The 23,074-nt window shown below is 39.4% G+C and overlaps 1 protein-coding gene across 5 annotated transcripts in view; it reads right to left on the minus strand.

Moving 5' to 3' along the window:
* The window catches only part of KDM4C (lysine demethylase 4C), a 304,693-nt gene that overhangs the window by 275,224 nt on the left and 6,395 nt on the right, over positions 1–23,074 (minus strand). For all 5 annotated transcript variants that reach the window (XM_055790391.1, XM_055790390.1, XM_055790392.1 and 2 more), the window contains exons 2-4: positions 20,604–20,768; positions 6,201–6,376; positions 3,205–3,319 (exon numbers count right to left, since the gene is read on the minus strand). In XM_055790391.1, coding sequence (XP_055646366.1) covers positions 3,205–3,319; positions 6,201–6,376; positions 20,604–20,747 — 435 coding nt within the window. In that variant the 5' untranslated portion in view covers positions 20,748–20,768. The remainder of the gene's footprint in view (positions 1–3,204; positions 3,320–6,200; positions 6,377–20,603; positions 20,769–23,074) is intronic.

Genomic DNA, 23,074 nt, shown 5'->3' on the forward strand with positions numbered 1-23,074 from the left:
AAATAATCACTTCTCAATTAAACTTCCTAAGCAATCATAACTCTTAGGTTATGGTTCATAATAATTCATGGATCAGTCTAACAGCTGCAGCTAGTGAGACTAGTGCTTTATTATTGACATTATAAGCTCTTTCAGGAATATTAATTTTCACTCAAGTCCAGATGACCTTATAGCAAAAGACAGAACCTTGAATATTTCTTTAATAACATTTATAATCTTAACATAAATAATGATCCTTACAATCTGTTCCTTAGTGCAGTGCTTTTTGTTGAGTCATCTACATTGTCACTGTCCTACAAAGCACTGTAATTAAAGTAACAGCAGTTAAAATGCCTAGAACACAAAATAATATTTCAAGCCAACATTCAAATATCTTACATTTATTTTCTATAAAGGCCTATACAGTCTACAGAGCACTTGTTCTCATTGGTTTTTTCCTTATTCATAAAGATTTAATCTGTGTTCAAAACTGTCAAATAACCATTAAATACACTATAAATACACAACAGAGATTCTGGAATAATTCAAATATCACAAAGGTAAACTTTGAATCACTGGTAGTATTTGTCAAATTTCAAAGCACGCATTTATAGCTTTAGCTTTGGTCCTGGATTTCTGTTTGTTTGTTTGCTGTTCCATGTAACACAAGCTTTGTAACTTTGCCCCATCTTCAAAACTCCTCAGAATTTGTCATCCTCTGACCTAAGAAAAGCAAAAAATACTACAAGTTCTATGATCTTGCTGTCACAATGCCAGCAAAGTGCTGAATACCCCAGATAACAATATTGTTTCTTAAATAATCTAAATAGTAAAAATTAAGGCTTCAGATACAGTTGTCTCAGTGTAAAACTGAACATCACCATGTGGAAAAGAAAATGTAATCAGTAAACTTTTAAACTAAGGAATAAGGACTTGCAGCACAGCAGCATTTCTAATTTTGATGGCCCAAGTATATGTACACATCACACTCACTAAGTTCCTGTTTTTCTGCCTGGAATTCTGCCAGGTATTTACCTTTCTGTATTAAATACAACACCTATAACACAGGTTGCTACAAAGTGCATTTTGTAAAAAGTAAGCATTCGGTTTTGTTTATCGCAAATAGGCTGTAATGACAAATTAATCCCACCATCCCCTTTGTTTTATGATGCCCAAAACGTCAGCTACTTGTACTCCTCTCCTTTCCCCAAACAGCGGCAAACCTGAAACAAACTGAATGAAGACATAAGAACAACCTCTAATTCTAAACAGAATCAAAAAGATCCTTTCTTAGCACTTCAAGCACAAGACATGAAAAAACAGTTGTGCAAGTACACCATCTGCTGGCAAAAAATTAACTTCGGCAAAAATACTGTAAAAGAAAAGGTTTTAATCTGGCATCCCTAACTTTCTCACCAACAGTTTGGTACCAGGGGTTTTTCCTTCTTTTCTTCTAAAAGCCACTGGGTGCGGGTTTTCAAGTGACATGGTTGTCATATTAACTACTCAGTCTGTTCACACTCTTTCCTGTATCTATTCCTTTCTACAACGTGTTTCCCTTTGTTATTTATTTTAAAGTAATACCCACTTAATCATAGCCATTAAGGTTTTTTTATTCTACCTATCACTGTTTTCTTCCCTGCTCACTGCAACTTTCAGTGCTTCCTTTGTCTCTTCTTCCTATGCACCTAACATCTGAGTTAGGATTTCTGAATGCTGCTCTTCTCACTTCACCCTTCACTTTATTGACCTCCCTTCCTCAGTTTCCCAATCTAATGACAGTGCAATTCCATGAAAAGGAAATTTCTGACCTTCACTTTGACCACTCAGCACTTCAGAACTGGGTATTACTGCAGTCCCTTTTCTTTGGAAATGTTGCTCAAGAAACAGTAACCTTAAGATACTAAAGACCAAAGAAAACAATTAAAACAAAGCATACATTTGTAACAGGCTACGCCAGAAGGCATTATCTGCTAACATTAAAGAGAAAAAAGTATCAGGGAAGAAAAAGGGTGAGCCTCTATTTCTTGAAAGAAACTGCTTTCCTGTGCCCCATTTTGGTCTCTACAAACAACAGCCATCTAGAATGTCTCTTCACCAAAACACCCCAAATCAGAACCTTCAGTTATTTTCTAAATCATTTTTATACAGCTATTTGGACACACAATAGAATTCAGACTTGCTGCTTTTTCTAAACAATAGACCATTGGACATTTATAGCTATCTTTCAAAGATCACATAACCTAGTGCAAAAATGGAATTGCCTTAAACCATCTTGGCTAACCATATTTATCTTTGGACAGAGCCTTCAAGTAATTTGTCTTCTGTGAAGAAATATGAAACATTTTAGCAGAGCTTCAGACCATCTGCCACAGGGCAATTCTACTTGTTTGTTTGTTTGCTTGAAAGATTGGAGAAAGCAGTTACACAGAACATGAAGTAACTCAAGAACTCCACACATGAAAAATTCTTCTGGACTAAAGTTTGTCCTCTGTTTTTTAAATCCTCAATATTCTTTTTTAAATGCTAACATTTCTTCTGTTAGTCTCATTACTTAAATAATCCTTTCAAAATCTAGTTCCCATAGCTACTTACATAGCCTAATTTATATCAGTGGATATTCTGTAATTCTTTGGATAGCGACATCTGTGTTAAGAGTCCCTTTTTATCTGTGGAGATCTCTGCAAGTAATCAGCAAAATTCATTTCCTTAGAATGCTTCCATTTAGTCTATTTTAATTCACAGGTACACAGTTATTGTAAGCACATATCCAGGAAACTGCAGGCATTCCAAACACGTATAAAGTACAGCTATGAATTTTCTTCAGTGAAAGATAAGAGACAAAGTATTTCATCTTTTAATTTTGAAGGAAAAGTTATTTAAAATATCATTAAATTTACACAAAGGTACACAGATAACACATACTGAAATGTTAATAAACAAATAAATAAGAAGAAATCTCAACGTTCTGGACAGTTCGAAGTGAAGAAAGGGAAGAGTCTTATGATCATGAAGAGTAGCAATATCCTACTGTCTAAGAACAGAACTGTCTGACTCTTGCAGATGTAGTTAACTTCAACCTTGCTTGGAGTCTTTAAAGTGAGTAAAACAAAAATTTAAAAAGAAAGACAGATTCTTAGTCACAAAGCAAGCATGTATCCTCTAAGTACAGTACCCTTTAATAGAGGGCTGGAAGAGATAAACTTCATTAAAAGCTATGCATACTTCATCATAAATGCTCCCACTGATATCTGCTCCATAAATTGGTGCCACAAAAGTCAAGTTCTTCCAGTATTTACGCTCCAGATCTTCATAATCTATGTATCTTGGGGTGCAGTATCTGCAGAGGAAGAGGCAGGCAAAGGTTCAGCGTAGTCTTTCAACAATCACCTTCACAATGGACTATGGTTCTGATCCTGCAAACTGAATTCTAAGGGATCACTTCATTTCAAATTCACTGAAATAGAGGAATTATGAGTTCCCCTGAATTCTTAGTTTCATGATTCACCATTGCATATAAACTCCTACCTGACAGCAACAGTAGCTGGCATCATACACCCACCGACATATTTTCTTCAGTCTCCAGTGGCTAAACAGCACATCTACTGACTGTCCTTAGGCCGAGGCCCTCCCTTGTGTTTCTCTTCCATAAAAAGACACACATCAAAGAGCCACTTAATTGACAAGTATTTGTTACTCTCTTGCCTCACTGCCAGCTCTGCAAAGATGCAGAGGTGGGTCCTGCACAACCCTGTCTCAGAATAACTCAAATGTACTAATCCTGCCAAGCCACAGCTCTGCCAGGCAAAAACAGTTATTTTCTTCTCTTTTTCCTTCCCCAGAAAAATCTTTTGAGAAAAAGTGTAACGTTTCAAACAGTTGATACCAAAAATTCAACCACACAGTGAACAAAAAAATGAAGAGAATTCTTTTACTCCTTTAGTGCAGCACAGAGAACCATGTATAAATATACTTATGTATATACTTTACAAAGGTTACTCAAGCCTCACGTAAAATCCTGTGGGAACACAACACAAGCACACTACCATAGAAAACAACCATCAATAGCTTTTGCCTCAGGATCCTTTGCCAGGCCTCTGTTCTCCCACACTCGGGTCTTCAGAAAAGAAAACCTGCTCCCCCATTACTGCAATTCTGAGAAGTAAAGTTTCACATTAGCCCTGCCAACTTACTGCACCTGAATTACTGGAAAGAAAATCCAAACATACAAGAATTAAGCAGACCAGGTACATTTACATCATGTAATAACACCAAACAGAGACAAGCAAGTTAGCAAAATGCATCTTAACGAAAGCATTCTTGTCTCAGCAATGGAGTTGTTTCAAATATTTCTCATTATATGGCTCTAGAAATCAGATTGCATTTCTGCTTGGCACTGAGTGATATCGATATATAAACTCGGTTTCAATAACACCAGTATCTTCATTATGAGATGCTGGTATAGCCATATTTCCCAGAGGTCAAGGTGGAGAAGCACCCTGGTTCAGTGGTGAATTGTCAATGCCTAAATGAATAGAAGAGGCAGTGCATCAGACCGAGCACACACAATCCTTTTAAAGGCAAATATGATTTAATTTAGATGTTCGTGGCCCTTCTCTCTTTCCCATAGGAAATGGGTAACATCACAATATTCAAGAAAACTGTCTTTAACAGAGAAGTCTTCTTCATGAATGAACAGAATTATTTTTACAGAAGAATAGGGGCTCTCAGCTACGTAATAGTTTAAGAAATAGATACTGCATTAAGAGTGTCACAGGACATGACACATATGACACATTTTCTCAAGAGCAGTGATGAACATTTAGAAAGACCTACAGCTAGTAATAGATAAGAAGCCCTCCTAATTGTTCTAAACTTTACCTATGAAACGAAGTTGTAAACTGATTTCAGTAAAAACATGAAAACTGAAATCAGAAACACTTCCAAAATATCTTCAATGATAAAGAATATAATAAATTTAACTAACACCATGATACATATTAAGATTGTCAAAAGTATTTTCACATTATCAAACTATTTTAAGAAATTAGTGTTTCTCATTTTATCCTGGGTTAAACAAATGTAAACTTTAAACATATATGAACAGGTACCATAGAAAATGCATCAGATACCTTACAAGTTTTATGTTTTATTTTCCCCTCCAACAGTTACTGAACAAGCAATTTTAAGAACTACAAAACAGGTTCCCATTCCAACTTCCCAGAGGAAGAGAATTGTAAGTGTGATAACCTCAATTTTTCATAAGTAATATATGGGCATAAAAATACCAATCCTTTTTAATTGAAAAAAGGAGATCAGTTTTGCACTTTTACAGAGGCATGGACATCATGGCACATTTGCTGAGGAGCCTCTTTAAAAGCTTTTCATGTCCTAGTTTTTCCTGATCTTGATAAAACCTTCTCTTCTTACCTCTTAATTTCTTAAATTAACTTAGGAGACAAACTTTCCTTCAAACTAGGGCAGTGTTACCTTCCTTTGTTATATTCAAATACCTTTTTTCTCTAGGATCCTTTCCAGAAACTATTTCCAGTCAGTTTTGAGGAAATACTTAAGTAGAATTTATTCTTTTTATGGAGCCAAAAGGAATGGGGAAGAATTCCTTCTACCAACTCCGTCTTCTTGGAATGACCACTGATTTGAAACTTTTTTGAATAGTGCCTAGCCCTTCATAGACATTCTTCCCACTCCCTTAATATTCATCTTGCCATAACCAGAACATAAGACATTTCCTAGATGAGTTCTCTTAGATTAATGCAAAAACTTCTAGGCAAGTTAAAAAATACGTTGGATTTTTAAATGATGATAGGCCAATTCCAATATCTAGGCCAAAAAACCTAAACATTGAACATTAACAGGTGTACTCAAAACAAAACTCAGATTTAAGTCTGTATCATCTTCATTACTTTCTACGTAACTATTTGTTAGAAAAGGAAGAAAAAAAGCCAGACAGAAAGCATCATGCCTCAGCTTTTTCAGATGCTTTCTTGCTGCCATGGTACTAGATGCTTTCAATAACAGAAATACAAAAAAGATTCATACTGTGGTACCATTCCACAACTAAGGAGACAATAAAACCTCCCAGAAAACACTCTACTGAGTAAGTGACAAATATCACCAGCTGCCTAGCACAATTCAAAGAAACCACAACATGGAAACAAATAAATATTTGTCTTTCTAAGCAAGATCCCCCATATACATACTTGTCACTGTTGGCCAGCTGCTTGAACTCCTTCACTGTCATTGGCTTTTTCTGAATGTTGTACTGTGTGAAAAGTCCTGCCTGGCCAGTGACAATTTGCTGAATTGGAGCCGGAATCACCAATTCTTCAATATCATTATAATGTTTTCTTGGTTTCCACTCCTTCGGTGGGATAACCTTTAAATTCAGAAATAAAAAACAAGACATCAACAGTTGCAATACCAATTCAAAACAATTTTGGAAAAAAAACAAGTCAAATATGCCTACATAATCAAATGAATGCTTGCTTACCAGCTGTTTCACAAAAACTATGCGACCATGTAAGTGCTCCTAGATAATGCAGAAACCAATTCAACATGGGCATACAATTACTTCAATTAACAAATCTACAGAAATTCAATCATGTGCAACTGTGTAAACATACACATGTATAACAGAACAAATACTTTATAAGCAGAAAGCCTTAAAATTCACAAACACTTCACATGCCATGATATAAACCTGTTATCCTCAATTTAAAAAAAAAAAAAAAGATTCATATAAAATATTGACAGTCCCCTGTCCAAATGTTATTTAATGTATCCAGTATGAATAATTTTATTTCTTACTGAAAAACAGAAAAATACAGCTAGAGAGCCTTAGATTTTAGAGTCTGTTCAACTTACACCCCATAAAATTGCAGGGTACAACTGTACTACAGTAAGAGTTTGCACTAATTTAGGTCTACTACTTTTTATATTAATGTGATTTAAATTTTGTAATTAAAGATTAAACCTAGATATATATAGATTAAGTGTTAACTTTAAAATTGATTATTTCAAATATCACAGAACTGCCCAAAGTCTAAGAAAATTCCCTGGAAGATTTTAAAGTGTTACCAATAACGACATTATGAATTTCAAAGAAGCCTGTAGTCATACCAGTGTTCTGTAACAGTCTGTGTAATTTTTAATATTCCTTGCACGTATTATTTTATCTGAAAACAGAAAACTTTCCAGATTTGAAATTGCAACAGTCATAAAACAGCAACAGACATTTTTAATATATATATTTTGCTTTGATTTTGAACTTTTACTTGCCCAAAGGCTCATTTATATGTTCTTTGATCCATTCATCATATTCATTCTTTTCCATGGTGCTCAAATCAAATTTTCACAAGCATCCGCTTGGAAACTTTTGAAGTAACATACAACAAAATAGGATGGTTTTCATAAACATGCATCTACCATATATGAATTATGTTATTTGAATAATTAATTCACATCTTTGAGGTAACTTTTACACTAGGCTAGCTAGGCTATTCCTCTACAAAACAAGCATTTCAGTATTCCACATAATATTATCTGTAAGTGGTTTTCCTATTACATCACTCCAAGAAAGCAAAAAATTCTAAAAAATAATATATAGATCCTGAGATCATTTGCTACTTTTGGAGAACAATCACAAATGGGCAAATTGTAATGCTAATGTACTCAAATTGTCCTTCCCTCAAGGAAAAACGCCAATGATGACCATTCCTACTAGCAAACACATACCAAAACAGAAACATCAAGCTGAAGAAAAGTTATTAGATAGTAACATACTTCCATACCTAATATTTTTATTTTAAACATAAACAGGCACTTTTATCCAGTTTTTACACAGATGCAATTCCCTCTTTTCCTTTTATCTTTCTCAGCTTTCTGACTTCACTTTTACAGAGACCACTTAGCAAGTTTCAGTGTTTAACTTTTAAAGAAAAAAAAATAATAGAATCATCTTGTGATTCGTCCTTACTTCTTTCACACAAATCTTAAATTATATGCACATCAGCAAAATACAAAATGTTGGTTTGGAAGCAGAGAAGTCATGCATTCAGAATATATGCATAGAAATCAAATATGTGCACAGAGATTTCCATTTTCATGATTATTAATCATGAACTTGTACGTTTGGCTCAAATATATGAATACTGAAAAGCAAAACTTGCATTATCTTATTTAATTCAAGGTCAGTGTGTTTTAAGCAGTAAAAATAAATTTTGTGAATACAGGTGCAAAATATCCTCTTCCAACTAACTGGAGCATGTTTATTACAGCTGAAATTAAAGTACTGGTTAGAGAAGTGAATTCTGTGGGGACTGATACACTAAGCATCATTTTAAAAGAAAATAAAGAGTTCCTGTCCCAAAGAATCTGCATTTTCTAACAAAGATCAGGGCAAAGACTGGAGACATTAAAATACCATGTCCGAAGCAACATACAGCTAGTCAGTATCAGAGTTGGAAATAATGACTAGGTCCAAGTTTTTACCACTGACCCGTCTCACTGCAACCTCTTCACATTCCCTTTGGTAAAAATAATCTCTTCTAAGTCAGACAAGTTAGGTTTATTCCATAGAAGCAACCTAGATCAAATTCATCAGCCAAGCTGTCCAATGCTCAAACATAAACAAGCAAAAACCTAAGGCAAAGCTTTCTCATTTCAAATTTATTATTTTCTTTCATATACTGTTGATTTCCTGTTGTACATTTGATTCTGAATGGCACTGGCTACTATTTCTATGAAGCTACTTCTGCCCCAACTCTTGCAAAAATATCCGTTCCTCATTCCCTTATCTTCTCTCAGCATGACTCACCCTGTTGATTGTTATCTATTGACATTCCTTGTTCTCCCAGGGTTTGTGGCCTACAAGCTCCAGCACATTCCTTTCAGCTAACTGATTGCCACTTTATGGTCCTGATTTGCAGGCCCCCTCCTGCATCTCCGCCTTCTTGTTTTTGAGCAATCCAACACGTGTTCTCGTTGTAAGCATTGAAACAAACAAGGAACACATAATACTAAAACCAACAATACTGTCAATACCATCAATGCTCCTTTGATTGTATTTTGTAACCAGACCCCTAACCCAAGGCTTGAAAGTCAGTCCGTTAACCCGTTCTCAATCTTTATGGTCTGTTCATTTTTTCTTAACTCAGAGAGCTGCTTATGAATAGAGTCAGAGTGATCAGTCAAAATCATAAAACTTTCCTTAGTGCTGTTCACTATAGGCTACTCTCTACTGTTCATGCTGTTTCCTTGTCTTCTAGAGGTGAGATCACATTCCTTTGTTTCTGTCCCATCCTAGTTTTTCTCCTCATACTCCCTCAAAGTTATTTAACTCTTTGCTGCAGGATAGCAGCTGCACGTCATCAAAACAAGGCCAAAGCTGCACATTATCAATGTCAAAATAACCCACTATCTCTGTTTGGTACAATTTTACAATTTCCCCTTTTTGTTTTTGAACAGCTAGTACCAGGTTTGCCATGCTCTGCAGGGCCCTTGCAAACATGACAGCAACCAAGGCAATAGCAAACAAACAATACTGCCAATTGAGTGAATGGATGCCAAAAAGGCTGAATTTTTCTCAGATTTTGATAACATGTTGCTGCAATGGGGCACCTAAAATCCACGCAGCACATACCATCAAAATCCTCACAGCCATGTCCCTGAACCAACAACAAAAAGCAGCGGCAATTTTGACTCACATTCTTAACTGCCTACCAAACAAGGTGATTTAACTCTTTAATGCTTTCCCTGCTGTTACTCCGGATAAGAGAAGAACCGCTGCAAACGTTCCCATCATAGCCTCCTACATTAGCATCTACAGAAAGACAATTATCAACATTCAAAGTGTAAACAATATCATCTTCTTTTGGATTAACATTATACATAGGTGGAAGGGCACACCAAACAAGAACTGGTTCAGTCAAAAAGTTCGAAACATAGCATGCCTTCTCTGAACATACCTCGGGGTCATTCCCTTCATTCCCTCTCTTTTTTATGCAAAGAGAAACACTTTTACTGCAACAGAGAAGCCCCTATTTACATCTCTGAGCCCGGACACAAACCGCAGCTGTATGCGCCACCAGGCTCAGGGCAAAAATCATTCATGTAGTTACACAGCTATATATCTCTACAAGCATGCAGACACCTATTAAACACTAGATAACCACGTTTATCTTTTCGATTCTCCTTCACAATACCTAGTTGTTCTCCCATTATGAATCCTCCCTTCCCGCACTGCTCTGCTTAACTCTTTAACAGCCTCGTATTGCACAGGCTGCCACTCTCGAGGTTGATCTGTCTGACAAAATACTGAACATGCCATAGCGACTCCCAAACCCCCTCACTTAAGTGCTTCCCACTTGCATTCCTGCCACCAAATCCCTCAGACCCTTTCACCCTCCCCAAAAATACAATCAATGCATCGGGAGAGACGAGGGGGTGGGGAAAGGTCTAGCTCCTTTTCCAGGTCTACAGGACCTGTATCGAAAGGTTTATCAGTGTCAATGGAATCATTGTCCGAGTTGTCCTGTTCCCGTGCTTGCTCCTGTGCCGTGAGGGTCGCTGCAATCAGTGACAGAAGCTCTGGGGGCAGAGGAGGTGTGGACAGAATCGCCATCGTTGACGGTGTGTTGAGAAGAGTCGCGCTGTCGGTGGAATTTACAGCCTCCTCTAGTTCAGTGCTTACACTGCTGGAATTTACAGCTTCCTCTGGTTTAGCACCGTTAGTAGAATTAGTACACACTTGGCAAAGAGTAGTCAGAATTTACCACCAAGGTGCTAAATGCATTCCTGACACGGAGCTCCCCTCCGCGGCAGCATCATACAATTGGCTGTTGTATGTACACACTTTCATTCTTTCAAAGTCTCTAAAGTTTCTTGGCTGCTCACCTGTCTCGGTGAGACTGTCTCCTGCAGTAGCTCATCATTTTTAAAAGGTTTTCTTATGCTTTCTTGTATCATAGACATTATTCCAGGTATTCTGTAAACCCAGGTCAGCAGATATCCCACATGCATATAAACACAGTTACATAAAAATATATTTTGTGCTCCTGGAACTACCACATTTTAACAATCTGTACATGGAGAAGAGCTTCCCAAATGGTTTTTAAATGTGATAGATGGAATGGGAATTAAATTGTAGTTGTATGGCCAAAAAATGGAGACACAAATTTTCAATCATATGAGATATCAACTTCAAAAATATCAAATTATACTTTGCAAAAGATCACAAACCCTGTCTAGATGGCCAAATTCTGCCCTGATTGGATATGGTCAGTTTCAGTACCTTCAACAGAAACAGTATGAAACTCCCAGCGCTATAAAAAGTAGTGAAAAACCTCTGTAAATCAAATCTTGGAATTATTTTTAAGATGCTGCTAATTTCCAGTTTATCTTAATTGCATGTATGTGTAGAATTTGAGATAACAGTAATTTGTAGCCAAATTTTTACATCCCTACTACCTGATAATAGATGTAATAATCATCTCATTGATAAATTATGTAAATGAGAGAGCCAGAAAAAAAAAATCATTTCCTTTTCTGAAAAAAATTTTATAGTCCAGATGAAACTACAAAATAGCTACAGTTTGATAATGGCAACAACACTGAAAGATTCATCCTTAAGGAAGTAGCTTATTATATCATCAGAAAAGAAAGTGGTTTCAATTTGTACTTAATTACATTAAAAAAATAAAAAGATGCTTGAAAAATTAGGAATTAATATAGGTTACACAGTGTTAACTAGGAATATGCATCTAAAATTTACTACCCACTTCTCATACTAATCCTGAAAGCTGTCATACTGACGTACGGAATTAGACTCTGTAACTCGAAAGTTATAAAGTAGGTACGTTTATTGCGCGCAGATGCATGGAGGATCGCTCCTCCACAAGCCTGCATGCCCGAAGTGAGGAACCATCTCACATTTATACAATAAAACAAATGAACATTCAATTAACGCCTATACATATTCGTTACCAAAACCCGCTTCGTATGTTAATTAGCTTATCAGTCCTTTGCCTGGAATGTGGTGGTCTTGCAGGTTTGTAGGTGATTCATGTACTTGTGACCATCTGATCTTCTCCAGCAAGGAGACTTAGCACTCACTCCCTCTAGACAGCACTGGAATATCTCTCATCCTTTTCTCATTCTTTTTTAAAATAGCCCCTTTGTTAGAGGAAGAAGGGCAGGCGTCTCCTCAAGGCTGTGTGCCTATGTGACCAGACACCACACACATGACTAGTCACCATACCCACATTCCTTGAGCAGACACATACAATCACAATCGATGTCAATTGTCCCCATTTCACACTATTTCTCCATATCAATACCTCTGATGTACTTTGACCATCAATTAAATTACAAGAATGGACTCTCCAATCATTTCTATCTGAATTACGGGTTTCTAATCTTACAGCATCACACCATGGTCAAGAAGATCACAGCCTAACCTCTGCTCTTCTGTTGCAATGATCATCATATCACAGATTGATTTTTGACTAATTACTCTTAAAGTAAATTAATTACATCATATGTCTTCATCCATTCCACAGCCAACATCCGAACTGTAATTATTAAAATACTGAAATACCTGGAAGATGTCACTGTTGCATTTAGTATTTTTTAGAAGTCAGTTTCACATACTCGTTCATGTACTTAACGGAAAGAGATAACTACTACCTTCGCCCATTACAATGTTCCTTTAAGGTGTTGCAACTTCAAAACAAAGTTTACAGGAAATAAAGTTTATATATAAAGTGCCACTCCTTTTAAAATTACAGCATTAGTATATTTTATTGATACTATGTCACCTTTGCCTTTCAGTAACAAGTGAATATTCTGATCATACAGATTTCATATATGCTAAAACTAATCTCATGCTTGGTTACTAGGGGAAAGGGAGAGAGGAGGGACAAGGCATGAGGAGTAACACAAGGAGTAAGGATATGAAGAGAACAGTAATATTACAGAAATCGTAAATTATACAATAAAGGCAAAACTGTTCCATGGTCTTTTCTTTCAATTTCTTTCATTACGTTACTATGTCCATTGCTCTCCTCAGGACATCTTCAATGGCTCTGGCCTTTTCTCCTACACTCACTGGAAGTTTACACATGGAAGTTTAATTGCTGAATGGCAGGAAAGGATCCAGAACCAGAATCAAGGTAAGGAACAAAAACAGAATGATGATTGAAGCCATATTCATGTCCCCCAAAAATTTGAGGAACACTTCCAATAAGACGAATTCATTATCTTTTTACATTTCCTACCAGATGAAACATTGCAACCAGGCATGTCAATACATGGAAAAGCCTCTATTTCCAGATATCCTGAAGTTCACATACACAAATGACTACTGCATTGGGCTCAAACCACAATGTATTTTAGTCTCACAGTTAAGTAAACCAGCAGCCTCAGAGGAGCACTTAGCACAATGTATCAGGAAAACACTGACCAGTGTTCCCACCTGCTTCAATCCCCAACAGAAAAGAAGCAGAGAAAAAAAAAAAAAAGACTGAGAGTAATTGAAACTCTTATTATTATGAATGTCTTAGAAATAAGAACAGAAGTTTGCATAGGCTTTTTAAGGATTACCCTATCATAGTTGATGATACACCTCCTGAGAATTGTCAAAGAAGGAAAATTAGATTTAAGGTACTTTTCCTTGGGTTTTTTCCAAATTAAAAAGCTTCTGGTTTTGAAAACTACCAAATGAAAAGATTAGTCGCAGTCTGCAACAGATATAGCCATTATAAAGAGCATATCACAAATATTCTTCATTTTAAACAAAACCAGTTCATTTCTTGGGTTTGGTTTGTTTGTTGGTTTTTTTCCCCAAACATATTACACACTAATCCTGTCTCATATAATACTTTTGCTCATATAGGCACACAAAGTATGCAGTACAATCTGTAAAATCATAGAATCATTTAGGCTGGAAAAGATCTTTGAGATCATGAAGTCCAACCATTAACCCAGGACTGCCAAGTCCATCACTGAACTATGTCCCTAAGCACCGCATCTACAGGTTTTTAAAACATCTCCAGGGATGGCGATTCAACCACCTCCCTGGGCAGCCTGTTCCAGTGCTTGACCACCCTTTCAGTGAAGAAATTTTTCCTAATATCCAATATAAACCTCCTCTGGCACAACTTGAGGCTGTTTCCTCTTGTTCTCTCCCTTGTCTACCTGGGAGAAGAGGCTTACCACTACCTGCCTACAACCTCCTTTCAGGCAACTGAGGGCAGTAAGATCCTCCCTGAGTCTCCTCTTCTTCAGACTAAACAACCCCAGTTCCCTCAGATGCTCTTCAGGAGACCTTTGCTCCAGACCCTTCACCAGCTTCATTGCCCTTCCCTGGACACGCTGCAGCCCCTCTACATCCCTCCTGCAGTGAGGGGCCCAAACCTGAACACAGGGTTCGAGGTGCAGCCTCACCAGTGCCGAGTGCAGGGGGACAGTCCCTTCCCTTGCCCTGCTGGCCACACTGCTTCTGACACAAGCCAGGGTGCTGCTGGCCTCCTTGGCCACCTGGGCACACTGCTGGCTCATGCCCAGCCGGTTGTCAAGCAGCACCCCAAGGGCCTTTTCTGCCAGGCAGCTTTCCAGCTGCTCCGCCCCAGCCTGTAGCGCTGTGTGGGGTTGTTGTGACTCAAGTGCAGGTCCCGGCACTTCTGGGACTTCCCCGGTTACCCAGGACTGTTGATGACTGGCGGAGAGTGGCTTAGTCAGCTCCTCTGCCAGCTCCCTCAGTACCCTGGGGTGGGTCCCATCCAGCCCCATAGACTGTGTGTGCCCAAGTGGAGCAGCAGGTCACTGTTTCCTCCTGTGCCTTTAAGATCTCCTTCTTGAAGAATGTCCAGCCTTCCTGGACCCCCTGGCCCTTCAGGACCGTCTCCCAAGGGATTCTGTCAATCAGTCTCCTAAACCAGCAAAAGTCCGCCCTCTAGAAGTCTATAGCAGCAGTCCTGCTGACCCCCGTCCTTATTTCTCAAAGGATCAAAAACTATCACCTCATGATCGCTATGCCCAAGACATCCTCTGACCACCACATCACCCACCACTCCTTCCCTGTTTGTAAACAGCAGGCCCAGCGTGGCACCTGCCACGGTTGTGTCACTGACCAGCTCTGTCAGGAAGTTACCTTCCACACACTCCAGTGTAGGAAAATCACCTGGGGGGTGGGGGTGGGATTAAATAAAATTGTGTCCTAATAGAAGAGTAGTATTACAGAAAGCTTTTTTAGGGTAAAGTACAGCTATCACCTTCAGGATGGTTGCCATGCACAGAATCTACATCACCACAGTTCCCTAAGCAATACACCCTGCCATCTCAGCACACGCTCATAGGAGTGATGGAGGATGGAGCAGATGGGAGACACTACGGCTGTGCTCAGTTGTGCTCTCTGCAGGAATGGGAACTTGATGGCACCACACGGCTGATACGCTGCATACCAGTTGTCACGCAAAGAATCCGTAAGATGTCTGCAGCTGAGCCAACCATTGTGGTGAAATTACTTTCCACAGATGAAATAATCTCATCGTAATACTAACGTACACCTCCATCTCAAAGTACTACTGCAACTCACCGGGCACATGATAACAGTAACAACAATACGTATTGACTACAGTCACTCAAGCTCCACTTAAATGTCATGGAAATGGACTAGTCCTGGACTGAAATAAGTCCAGACCAGGGGAAAGTGCTCTCTGAATTCCCGCATTACCCTGCTCTCATTCAGTATTCACAGAGGGAGGTCAATCCGACTCACTCTAAAGTTGTTATGAATGAAGGGACTTCAAACCAAGGTAGTCAGCCTTGGGGAGCATAAGTAACACAGAACAGATAGTGAAATGCACACCATCATCTAAGTTACGCAGAAAGAAGCCTTTGAGTGAGGAAAGTTCTGGCTGTGAGAGGAAACAGGATTGCTATCCACTGACATTAACAGAAGTTGAGAATAAGACAGATAATTGTGGTAGTGGGAGATCACGACCTCCAACTCAAACAGTCTCCATGAAAGAGGGCAAAACCCTGACTGAGGAGCACACATAGTAGTAGAGAACTTAACTTCAGTAGTGCTATCTGAGGATGCATACTAATTTGCATCAGAAGAAAGAAACTTGTAACTAATCCTGTGTATGATAAATGAATATGCAATATACTATGACATATAAAAAGTGGACAGATGAGGGGAGAAGCAGGGGAAGACTCCATTCCCAGTGGAATCACTTGACAGGCTGAACTTGTCTTCTCCCCACATAGGCACACCTATTGGGTAAGAGCTTTGTCTTATGCATGTTTAATAACTAACTCATGCTAGCTGTTATTAGTGATTATAGTTTGGTTGTATGTAGTTCAGTTGTATATCATTTCATGCTTGATTTTGCAGACACTATCACTGGCAATCACAAGCCTTAATTTGTCATGATTTCACATTAAAGAGTGTTATTTTGTAAATTGTTAGTATTAATCCTCTGTGGGCACTACCAGTTGCCAGCAGCAGGTAACATATTCAAAGCGGGAAGACCTGCTGAGGCATCCACCTTATGCTTTTGGCATGTTTCCCTGAACAAGTCAGTCAAATTGCCCTCCAATCCAGCGGGACTGTTCAGTGAAGGATCCCTGTAATGGTACGCTGACAGAGTGGTCAGGCACAAGGGTCTCGGCTTTCCTGGGGTGCTGACAGACAGATCAAACACCCAGGGCTAAGGAAATCTCCCCCGCTCCGCCGCCACGCCACCCCACCCACCCCCCCACTTCCATGTGACACTCCAGGAACCTCCTGGACTGTTTCCTCTCCACTGTGTTGTATTGCCAGCAAGCATCCAGTAAGCTGATACATAAGAACAAGGGTCTTGCAATCACGAGACTTCTCTCAACTGCTTGTAGAATACTTCACCTGCCACTTCATCCTGGCTGGGTGGGCTATAATAGACTCCCACCAGGATATCCACCTTGTTGGCCTTCTGCGGCAAATGAAGAGATGGGACATGTTGATTTATTGTAAACAACCACGAGTTTATGTATGTTTTCAGAAGCTGCGCTTTAAACAGATTGGTTCTTTAAGCTAAGCATTGCAGACTAGGCAATCCCTGATCGGTGGTTACCTATAAACAAAGGACACTTTAAGTAAGTGTTTACAGTCATCAATTAACAGCAAGGTGTTACTTCTCCTTGCCATCATTCCTCATTCCCGGCAAGACTCATCCTTTTGATTGTTATCTATGCATGTTCCTTGTCCTCCCAGGGTTTGTGGCCTACAAGCTAGAGCACAGTCCTTTCAGCTAACTGATAGTTACTTATGGTCCTGATTTCCTTTCCAGGCCCCCTCCTGCAGCCTTCCCCTGATCCTTAACCACAAACATTAGATCTTGTTACCACCATCCAGCTCTAGGCAGGAACGCTCCCCCACATACAGAGCTACTCCACTGCCTCTCCTTCCTTGCCTATCCTTTCTGAAGAGTTTGTAGCCATTCACTGCAGCACTCCAGTCATGCCAGCAATCCCACCATGTTTCCATGATGGCAATTATGTCATAGTCTTCCTGCTGCACTATGGCTTCCAGCTTCTCCTGTTTGTTGCCCATTCTTTGGGCAGCGGCACAGATGCACTTCAGCTGTGCTATCAATCTCACCTGCAAGCCTGGCATCCCACCCTCAGGTTCATCTCTAACAACCTCAGTTTTATTCTCTTCCCCATTCAAGTCTAGGTCAAAGCTCTCTCAATGAGCCCTGCTAACTCCTGGCCTAGGATCCTCTTCCCCCTTTGAGACAGGTGTACCTCATCTGTTGTCAGCAGGTCTGGTGCTGTGTAAACTGACCCATAAACAAAAAAAACCACCAAAATTCAGCCAGTGACATGAGGCCTGGAGCCAAGTATTGATCTGGGTGAACTTCCAACTACACACACCACCATTCCCTGCAACTCGCAGGACACAAGAAAACACTACTTAAGCTCCTGATCCTTCAACCAGTCACAACAAGACCCTGAGGTCTCTCTCAATTGCCCTCAGACATGTAGTCTGGACTCCATCACTGCCCACCTGGAAAACCAGTAATAGATAATAATCAAGAGGATCATACCAGACAAGAGACTTTTCTAGTAACATCCCTTACCCAAGCCCCAGGGAGGCAGCAGACTTCCCTATGGATTGGGTCCAGTCAGCGTACTGGGCGCTCTGTTCCCCTCAGAGTGGAGTCACCAAGGACAACCACCCTTTTTTTTTTCTTAGCAGAGGCAGTCGTGATGTGTGGGGTCAAGTGACTCTCACTAGGCAACTCCTCCAACCTGGACAGGCCTTTGTCCACATTATCATTTTCTTGGCCCTCAGGTTGCAGAGCCTCATACCTATTATATAAGGCACCTGAGAGGGTGAAGTAGGCCGGGAGGTGATTCACTTGCTGCCCCAAGCAGGGACCTCTTTCCATTCCTCCCCACCTCTTAGGACCCCTCCATCTGCCTGATGGCAAGCCGGTTGGGAATCCTCCACTTCCTGCGGTGTGTCCATCTGGTGCATTTATCTCAGCAATGGTAGAGAGTGGCTCCACCGGCTATCTTCCTCTCATACTCTCTGATACTCTTAACCATTCCACTTCCTCTCCCAGCTCTGCCACCAGGCTGAGCAGATGGTCCACCTAGTCACACCTCACACAGTTGTTATCTCTGCTGCCCTCCAGCAGCAGTGACTGGCTCAGGCACCTGCTGCAGACCACGACCTGGACAGCTGCATGTTTATGTGGGAGCTCCATCTGGGTCACCACATGCCTTCTGGCACTAACTCCAGGCCAACTGGAAACCACAGCTAGGATTCTTCTGGGAGGGCAATGACCTCACCTCTTTGAGTCATTAGGGTGATGCATCCTCCCTGGCAACAACTGCCCCATGTCACTTGCACCCCCTGGGGGCTGCTGTTGTATATGTGTGGGTTTTGGCACGTTCACTCCCAGCCCTGCCCACGCTGAGTCGGAGCTGCCACCGGTCAGGTCTCAATGCTTCCCACTGGGGGGGTGGGGAGCGCTGGCGCTCCCATCCACTCTGTGCTTGCTTCACAGAAAGCTCCCCATGGTCCCTTGACATGATCCTCCACTTCACAGTACGTCTGCTGGAGTAGCATGCCTCCTCAGACACTTCACTGAAATGGTGGTTATGCACACCTGTCTTTGTTCTCTAAGCAACATACCAAAGAAAGCAAGCACATTACATATGAATAAACAAACTGATACAGATCTGTCTCATCTCAGTGGCTGGTATAAGGCACATTCTAATTCTTTTGCTAGATGCCCAGGAAACAGGATTAGAAACTATAACAGTTAAAATAATGCTATATCTATAAAAAACATGAAAATAAGATTTTTCTTTTTTTTTGTGGAACCCATGCACGTAATCCACAGAATGATACATAGCCAGAATCTCCAGCCAGAATCTCCTGCTCAAATACATACGTGTTAATGATATAAACCTGTCAAGCAACAGATCTCACGGTGATGAATTTGCTGTTAAGTTTACTGTTCAAGATGAGAGGACTGCAGTAGTTAATCCCCACATAAACAAACAGGTTCCATAACACAGCTGCACATGTGAAAAATTCAGCTCAGGCTTTCCTCTGTTGTCTATTTATCAGATTTCTATTCCCGTTCCCAGAGAACAGTTTGAAAATATGACCTACATGTACTCTACCCTCAGAAATCAGAATGCAAATACACTACAAGGTTTTAAAAATGTGAGGGGTTCAGTTTTGTTTTGTTTTACAGGAAGCAGGAAGGAGGGAATAGGCAGGGGAAAACCAAGAACAGCAGGTTTTGTTCCTCTTCTCTCAATTTTTAAATGTCTTGACTTTGCAACATTAGCTTAAAAATCCAGTGATGAAGCCTACTATTCCCATGGACAATTTAAAATAACTAAGCTAGGATTTCTTGACCTGTACTGTGTCCTGCTGGTTTGAAAAGTGGCAGAACAGATATGGCATAAATACTTCCATGATATAACACTATATCAGACGGTCTCTGACAATCACTCTCCATTAGGGGAGGAACATCTCCTGTAAGATACTGAATATACCATTGTTCAAAGGGCAATACAACTATAGTTAATGTACTTCTAATTCTCATTAAAAAGAAGGATAACATGATCACCACTACAAAGAAAACTATTTCCATTCAAACAGTACCTCTCTATCTTCATATACACACGTTGACTGTAGTGTTATTATTTGCTCCAGTATATACCAGCCTAAAAGACCAAGTTCAACATCTGGCAGACCAGGACTTCCCAGTTTATACTATAAATACCCTATTTTGTTTTGATTTGCCAAAAACTAGTTTAAATCTGCCTTAAGAAGCCATACTCTGTTGCTTTTGTAAAAATGGAAACAACTGACAGCTAGAGAGAAAACAGTATACACCACCTTCATTAGTTTGCATAAAAGAGGTACCACAAAGCTCTTTCTTAAAAGAGTAGTAGATCAATACCTATTAATTGAAAAGCATTTGGAAAAAAATTGTGAAACACTAAAAAGGTCAGTTTTGCAATTGTCAAAATACAAATACTGGGAAAACAGGTATCAGCAACAATTTTCCTTCTACATTACAGACATTTACCTTTGCAACTCCAGCCCTATGAGCACCTTGTGATTCCATGTATGCCAAGTATTTGTTGAACTCCCTGAATTCATCCATCGAAGGCCTAAAAGTCATGATTTTGCAGCTTGGGTTTGGAGGACTATCTGAGATGACAGCAGCCATTGTGGTTCACATTCAATCCAGCTTTAAAAAAAAAAAAAAAAGAGACAGAAAGAAGTAAAAATAATGTACACTGATAAGAATAATCTGTAAAAGAAATTCTGACATTCAACATACACGTTTCATACAGGAAAAAAGCTTCTGAAGTCTTCTGCCTATGCTAGTACGAAAGGCACAAAACAAATGTTTACTTTTTCTCCTTACTCCTTTAAGAATACCCAGCATGAACACTGACATTTACACAGTCTAGTACAAAACCTCTGTTTTTTATGGCACATTTTCTCAAGTTAACCTTTAACATCTTGTTAATACCTTGCTGTGCTGACCCATCTCCAGGTTGTTGTATTTCACTCTCTACAGATTTATACTCCACAGGCACAACCTAGAGTAACAAAGCTACGCATTTAATAAAATATCACTATTCCCATTTAGTATATGGAGGAAACCAATTACTCACTTTGCACTCACACTGCAAACACAAAGAAAGAGCACCTGGATTCCTAACTCTTAAATCAGCAGTTTAACAGCAGGACTGTATTAGCTCTCATTCTCTGAAACTACTTCAACAGAAACAAAGCATGCAAGTGATACACATAAACACAATCAGTGTCTCCTCTTATTTCTATTTCTACATTGAGGATGGCTAAAAAGTCATATTTTCTGTTTCATACCATGACATCGTACTCATGAAAGGACTGATCTTTAGGCAACTGACAGATATATTTTAGCTTCAGCAAGTGCTGCAATTTCCAACTATACATCACCATGTGCCACCTATTGTTCATAAAATTCTTCCTTAATCTTATCAAAATGCTCATCCCAGAATACAGATAACTCAACTGTGGCTAGCTTTTTAGCGATTTTGCTTTCCTGAGCATATAATTTAACTCATTCCTCATTTTCTCCATTTGCAAAATGCATGCAACTATGTTCTTTATGCCACACACTGCCACCATAAGTTTTGCTTTTATGTCAGTGTATTAGCCACAAATTTCATTAGCTTCATGTCCCTTCTAGCTTGGTATGAATCACTGCACAAGAAAGTTCTATATATGAGATACTTTTATGTCTTTCCATGTTTCACTCTCCTACTGGTATTCCAACATCTAACACGCTTTTTGTGTCCTCAGTTTTCCTCTCATTTTGCCTCCTCTTTACACCCAGCACACCAATCCCCATTCTTAGCACTTAATTCTTTTTTCCACACTCCCACGTTCAGTAACATCCTGTTCCCCTCCCCACACTATCTTCCATCCTTGTTTGAGCTGTAACTATAACTAGATTTCTGCAATTCTCCCATTCTGAAAACCAGTACTACTTTAATTTGGGGGTATTTTTGCATTTAAATGATCAAGTCCATACAGGCCAAGACACCTCAACATGTACAAGCAGGATAACTTCCCCCAGTAGCAAACAGCTGGCTTGTACATAATACACCCTTCATTTTTTCCCATCTATTGAAGTTCCACATACAATCTTGCTACTATAACCAGTGCCAGGAAAATGAAACTTGGATTTATAACGATAGATGAAGCTACGCTTTCGTTCACTGGAAAGTGCAATAGACAGTATTTATATTTGTAATGCTTCACTGACTGTAAAGTGATGCCAGAAATACATTGAACAAGACATTTGATTTCTCTGTATAAAATCAGCTTTTAGGCTTTCACCTTTAGATCTATTAAGTATCTACATGAGTGAAATACATATATACACACACCCCACCTCTACAAAACAAACTGCAATTTTTTCACTAGGGAAAAAATGTTAATAGTCCTTCATTCATCATCATTTTGCACCTTTCAATCGCTTCCACTGATTATATTCAAGACACCCAGCAGTCAACAGTTAATTCACCATAGCACCCTTAGATTAAACTCATAACCCTACAGATTAACACCCTTCCCTCAACTCTTCCAGTATTCTCAAATATAGTCAGTGCAGTTTTGGAGGGCTTTGCATGGGAGAACAAAAAAAATACTTCATTCTTTGTTGGTGTTTGGTTTTTTTGTTGTGGTTTGTTGTTGTGTTTTTAAAGCAAATTACTTCAGCATCCACTTATGAATTTCTCTTTTACATCACTAATATTCTTTCCTTCATGGATATTTCAGAAGGAACATTTCAGAAGTGCATTTTATCCACTTACCTGCCTATCAAGTCCAGCACTCCCAAAGTCGAGCATTCCTAAAGCATTAATTGGGGCGAGCGGGGGGTGGGTGGGGGTGGGGGTGGTGAGAAAGGAGGCACATTGCAACAACTGGTAATTGGAATTATGTTCAGTTAACCAATAACTGGACTGCTGTTTCATTACTTCAATATCTTTCAGACAC

Source organism: Falco peregrinus, chromosome Z (genome assembly GCF_023634155.1).
Source record: "Falco peregrinus isolate bFalPer1 chromosome Z, bFalPer1.pri, whole genome shotgun sequence".
NCBI classification, from domain to species: Eukaryota; Metazoa; Chordata; class Aves; order Falconiformes; family Falconidae; genus Falco; species Falco peregrinus.